This window comes from Lissotriton vulgaris, chromosome 3_2, assembly GCF_964263255.1.
Source record: "Lissotriton vulgaris chromosome 3_2, aLisVul1.2, whole genome shotgun sequence".
In the NCBI taxonomy this organism is placed as follows: domain Eukaryota; kingdom Metazoa; phylum Chordata; class Amphibia; order Caudata; family Salamandridae; genus Lissotriton; species Lissotriton vulgaris.
In genome coordinates this window covers 24765341-24771519 of record NC_141690.1, presented here as the reverse complement: position 1 = coordinate 24771519, position 6179 = coordinate 24765341, and the positions used below count along the sequence as shown (strand labels likewise).

At 45.8% G+C, this 6179-nt stretch overlaps 1 protein-coding gene across 1 annotated transcript in view; it reads left to right on the top strand.

Moving 5' to 3' along the window:
* Positions 1-227: 227 nt before the first annotated feature.
* Positions 228-6179, top strand: part of DTHD1 (death domain containing 1) — a 468974-nt gene continuing 463022 nt past the window's right edge. The window contains exon 1 of the mRNA XM_086964002.1: positions 228-669. Within this exon, the coding sequence (XP_086820128.1) occupies positions 393-669 (277 nt within the window). The 5' untranslated portion in view covers positions 228-392. The remainder of the gene's footprint in view (positions 670-6179) is intronic.

Below are 6179 nucleotides of genomic sequence, written 5' to 3'. Positions count from 1 at the left end.
TTAAGCAAAAAAAAAAAAAACATCCCGAACGCACATATACCTCCTACCACAACGAGCTGCGATGTCTGTCACAGGCAAAGATGCTCTGTGCAATTAACAGGTCTTGTCAGCAGGGTTGGATTCTTGTAAAGTACATATTACCTCAGTGGCTTTCCTGCTCTTTAGTTCCTCTGGCCAAGCCACTCCTCGTTGCCCTAACAACGCTACACTCTCACTAGCAACCCCAATAGTCGCAGCGAGGCAGGTATTTTATTGTACTTGTTAACGTGGAAACAAAAGTTTGACGAGGCCTACCCGGGCCACACTATGCTTGCTTCGGTCCACGTTTGAGGTGGAAAACACTCAGAGGGTCGTTTGGAACGTAAACAGATATTTCTTTCCAAGGGGTCGCGATGGACGCAGTGCACGCAGAGTCAACGTACAGCACAGACAAACTGAATCAGGTCCTGGAACAGCTGTGGCAGAAAAACGAGGTGGTAAATGGGTATTTGGAGACTCCAGATCCTAAGAGCAAGGCAAAGGCAGAGGACTGCTTGCCCGCTCTTTTATCACTCAGTCAAGAGCTTAGCACCGCTCTGCGACAGAAACTAAACTACGCCACGGACACACTGGAGACCACCTGCCGGCTGCTGACAGCGCTCCAAGGCGACCATCCCGGCCCCCCGAAAGGCAAGTACGACAATTCGAATGGCAGAATACAATCTTTCGGTCCGCAGTGCTTTTTCATTCATTCAAATTCTTTGATGCTTTGCGCATGCGTTTGATGCCATTTAACATTTCCATTAACCTTTTAAAGCTCGATTTGTCTAAACAATACTTTGGGGGCTGGCATGACTTCTTTGCATTTTGATTTTATGACAGCAACGATAGAGGTTTTAAACGTTCAAAAGGGTTTTATGGTTGTGAATATATTATATATATGATTGTCGTTAGGTTTTCTGTTTTGTAAATGTAAATTGATACTTGTATAGCGCACTACTCACCCGCAAAGGTCTCAAGGCGCTTGTACGAATACCGCCGTGGAACCCATCCTGGCTTTCAATGTTAGGCGTCCACTCGTCTAAACCTTTTTTATCACCATAAGGGAGTATGAACCAGCCAACCCATTAAATAATAGAGGCCGATGACGTCAGCGGGCACTTTATTATGCTCAACAAAGGGACACTTCAATAATAATGAATGTGCCTCCAGCATTGAAGCCGAACCGCTTGCTATCAAGCTTGTAGGACTGAATGAACGTGAAACACACACTTGCGCCCTCGTATTACAAGAGACGCTCGTTTCGAGACAGCTCTCTTCACATGAGCGTCACCTGATGCTCCTTGCTAACTGAATTTTTTTTATCAATATGTCTGCCCGGGGACAGAGTTGAGGCACACTGGTTTTGGGTGACCGCTTGCACAAAAAAGACAGTACCAGGAACAGATTCGTTCACGCCATCATCAAAGGTGTTAGGTCTCACATTTTCTAAAGCCTCTCTAATTCTTCAGTCATAGTTTGCAGAGAACTAGCAAGGCATAGCACATCAAAATATGCCAGGAATGTTGAAAAAGAGTGTGAAGTCTGTGTTATTGTGCACAGCCCTCAGCTTGTAGTTCATGTTACAGTTTGAACAGTAGCTAGGTGCATTTTATACTAACGTTACACGGGGCAAATGGATCGGAATGACCTTTAAAACCAGCATTGAAATACCACTTGTTTTGTTTTCTTGTAGTAAGAAATATTTTACTAGTTTTCCCTGACACAGAGCCAGCATTTGAAGTAGAAGGGCACGCTTCGCTCTCATACATGGGACAGTTACAATGCAAACAGAACATTAAAAGCTTCCCCTACAGACTGTGTGATAGTCTGAATGCTATGGTATCAATCAATCAATGTGGATTTCTAAAGCGCAGCTAATCAACCGATAGGGTATCCAGGCGCTTGCAGATCCTGGAGGCTTATTTGAACAGCCAGGTCTTGAAGGCCATTCATAATCAATGGCGGCTCCTCCTGTAAGGCGGAGGAGCATTGCCTCACTGCTTTTCAGCAGTGCAAAGAAGGAACAATCTAATGATAACAACACAATGTTATCATTTTATTTTTCCCTGCTGAAGCTGGTTTTTGGGGTGGGGCTTGGCTGTCGTCAAAGCCAACAGGGGGGTGAGGAAATATGTGCACTTAAGTGCACATGACAGTTTGTCAGGCAATCTTCCATGTTCTCCGCCTGGCTGTAATGCACAGTCTGGGTGAAGAACATGCACAGGCACCAAATCATGGCACGCAGACCAATCATGGCATGGTGACAGCGGCATCGTGATTGCCTTAGGGGAGCCTGTGTGCTTCATGACTCCGGAAGAAAATCGAACGAGAGACGACAAAGGAGGTTAGTCGACGGACTTACAAAGATAAGGATTCTTTGTTTTTTTAACGCCCCGCCACCCACATTCAGTACCAGCTGCCACTATACGGAATCCTGGAGGTGAAGTGATGGTCCGAAGTTACAGGGGAAGGCTGTTTCAGGTCTGTGCTGCGATGTGAGAGAAGGAGCGTCCTCCACTTCTGCTTCAGTAGATGCGGCGAGTATGGGCAATTGAGGCAGAGCGTAGTCTTTTCAACGGTTGAAGTTCAGGCAATGGTTAATGTAGGCAGGTTCTTGTTTGTGTAGAGCCTTGTATGCGTGGGTCAGAATCTTGAATTGGCATCTCTTCTTCAGTGGAGTTGCCTGAGGTGGGATGTGACTTGGGTTTGTCAAGGAAGGCCGCGGATGAGTTTGGCTGTGGGGTTCTTTCTTGTCTGAAGTCTCTGTGTGAGGTGTGTGGCTTTTCGTACATATAAGGAGTTATGTACATTAAAAATGCCATCAAATCACACATTATCTGTGAACAATACCTTTATTAAAAAAAAAAACAAAGGTGAGCCTCCTCTGACTCCAGACATTAGACTTAAATAATAGGGGAAGGCCAGTATCAGCTAACTTTCGTGCCTCTAGACACAACCCAAATCTGTTTCTCTTGTTGTTATCAGCGTACACTTAATCGAAATGGGTCACTGTGGGTTTCCCTTTATAGAATAGACATGAGGAAAGCCAATGGGGGGTTTCACTTCTCTAAGTTCACAAATAGAGTGACACTGGGGAGCAGCAATTTTAAGTTTGAAGGTCTCTATGGATTTTGGAACCGTCAGGCTGAATCTAAAAATAAGGTTTTCACTATGGTGTATTTCATTTCGAAAGGCATTCCACATGCATGCTGAATGTTTCATAAATGTCAATTGTTAGACCTGGCATCATTGGCGTGAGTCTCCCTTCCATTTTGTTGGATTGCCTCCTCTGTTTTTGATATGTTTTTGCTGGTTATATGCTTTGGGCACTGTGCCACTGCTATTCAGTGCCACAGTGCAAGTGCTCCCTATGTTAAACTGATGTATTAATTAGTGAGCCCATGATTGGGTTGTTTGATTTACTTGTCAGAACCTAGTACAGTGCACCATATGTGCCCAGGGCTTGTAAATCAAATGCTGCTGGTGGGCTTGCAGCACTAGTTGTGCCACCCACAGAAGCAGCTTGTAAAGTGTGTCTCAGGCCTGCCATTGCAAGGCCTGTGTGCAGTCTGTGACTGCCATGTCGACGTGGCAAGTGCTGTCCCTAAATCTTCCCTTTTCTTCATATCAGACAACCCAATGGTAGGCCCAAGGGCAGGGTGCATTGCAAATATAAGGTAAGACATGCCCTGGTGTGTGAGCATGTCCTAATAGTGAATTACAGCCATTTTCGATTTTCACTATTGCAAGGCTGTCTGTTCTCCATAGGCCTGAATGGGCAGTTAGATTATTACATTTTATAATCCTAACTGACTCAGGGAACATGGTAGAAAGTCGAATTTAGTATGCCTGAACTCAGAAAGATAAAATACATCTTTTAGTAAAGTGGGTTTTAACATTCTATGTTTGAAAATACCACTTTTAGAAAGTAGGTATTTTCATGTCTAACTATCCAAAGCCTGCCTCTGCTAGGTTGTGTATTCCTTGTCTGAGCTTTGAGTGACAGGGCTGAGGGATTCCAAGAGACAGAATGAGTCAGCCCAGTGATGAATAGGGAGATCTGCATCTAGATGGGAGGGAGGAGTTGCACCTGGGACCTGAATAGGGCTGGGCCTTCCATCCACAATGCTGGCTCTACCCCCTGGGGTGCGGCTGTTGTCTTTGCCCTGCACTGTGAAAGAAGAGAAGGAATCATGTCAACAAAGTTCTCCAGGAATGTGTTTTCCCTCCACAATGCTGGCTCCACCTCCTGTTGTGCATCTGATGTTTCTGCCCTGCACTGTGAATGAAAAGAAGGAGTCCTGTAAACAGAGTGCTCAGGAACTGGTTAGGACTAGGCAAAGGCCTCTCTGCCTTCAGCGAACAAAGGATTTTGGGGTATAAATATTGGGTCTCAGACCCAAGAACTTTAGATCACTTCTGGGAACAAGAAACCTTTTGCCAAGAGAAGAACCAAGGAAGCTGTAGGAGTTTGGACTGCCCCTCTGCCAGTGTGCTGGTTGCTGGGTTGACCTGCAGTGGTTTCTTTATTGCCAAGGGAAAGGAGAAGGAACTGTTTAAGGACTTTCATAATCTACAGAATATTCTCCAAGGGCTTGAATTTGTGCTTGCCTCCTGCTGAAGTCTCAGGGACAAAAGACTTAATCTCCATCTCCCCCCTGAATTTCCTTGCTGGGAATTCTAACTGTAGAAGCCTGCGTGTCGCTGGGAGCTGGAAGCGTGACACAACGAGAAGAAGTGTGTCGCCGCTGCAGCTGAAATCATCGCACCGCCGGAGAAGCGTGCTGCTGCCGCATCTCCCAGAAAGCGTGTCTTCGTCGAAAGCTGTCTACTGTCGCATCACCAGAGAAGCGTGACACCATCGAGAGAGTCACCATCACATCACCGGAGAAGCGTGTCGCAGGGCCTGTCACGGCTCCAAAGTACAGAGTCGTCGCAAGGCTGCCAGGGCGCCTACGCATCGTCATTGCAGCGTTGTCACATCAAGGGAGCCATCTTCTTGCATCGCCCCAGGATTGTCGCTTCGCATCGAGGCGTCATTTTGCTCATCGCAACCAGACCGCAAGCAGAGAACCTACTTATCATCCCTGTACTGGTAAGGATGACAATGCATCCCCTACTCTGCGCAAGCATTGAGGCACGACACATCATCCCCCCGGATCCCGGAACCGACGCATCTCCCCTTTTGCTAACCTTTTGGTCATTTTGTGTTAGGCATCCATGTACTTTGTTGAGATCTTTGTCGCATTTATCACCAACTTGAACTAAGTAACTTTTACCATCTTTAAGTCAATCTTAAGTACAGTATTGTGGATTTTTGCCATTTGTGGTCTTGTGTTAAGTCTATATAAATAATACTTATTTTTATAAAACCTGTGGTGTGTCCAGCTGTAGTGTTTTCCCTGTATTACTGTGTACGTTCACAAATGGTTAACACACTGCCTCTGAGATAAGCCTGTCTGCTCGTGCGAAGCTACCAAGAGGCTGAGCAGGGGTTATTTAGGAGTGTAATCCGCTTATCCTGACTTAGAAGCAAGGGTCCCTATTTGGACAAAGGTGTATACCATTGCCAATGAGAGACCCCCAGATCTAACATTGGTTGTCAGTGGTGAAGATTTGGACATGCATTTGTGTTTCATATACAGTAATTGGTGTACACTACTAGTGAGTGCAGACCAAATGCGACCACATACTTTTTCAGTAGAATCTTTTTCCTTGGACTGTTGCTTTGTTTTTCCTGAAAACTCCCAATTCTTACTACCATGAGTAGACCAGCATCTGTTGCATCTATGGATCTTGATTTTGAGGAAGAGAGGTTAGAAACCTACACTTTGAAACAGCTCAAGTATCTCTGCAAGAAATTGAAAGTTGCTACACCAGGCATTTCTAAAAAGGATGACTACCAAAAGGCGCTGAGGGCCTTGGTAGAAGCAAGAAATGCCCCTGATCTTGTGGTGGAGCCAGTTGGGGATGCAGATGGGCAACTGGATAGGCCAGTGTTTCCAGCCAGGGGAGGGGTACCATCCCCACCTGGCAGTAGTATCTCTTCCAAAGACCTGTCCCCCAGAGAATTGAAAGACAGGGAGAGAAATAGGGCACACAAGCTGGAGATGGCTAAACTTAAGATGGAGAGTCAAAGGGAAGCAGAGAATAACAGA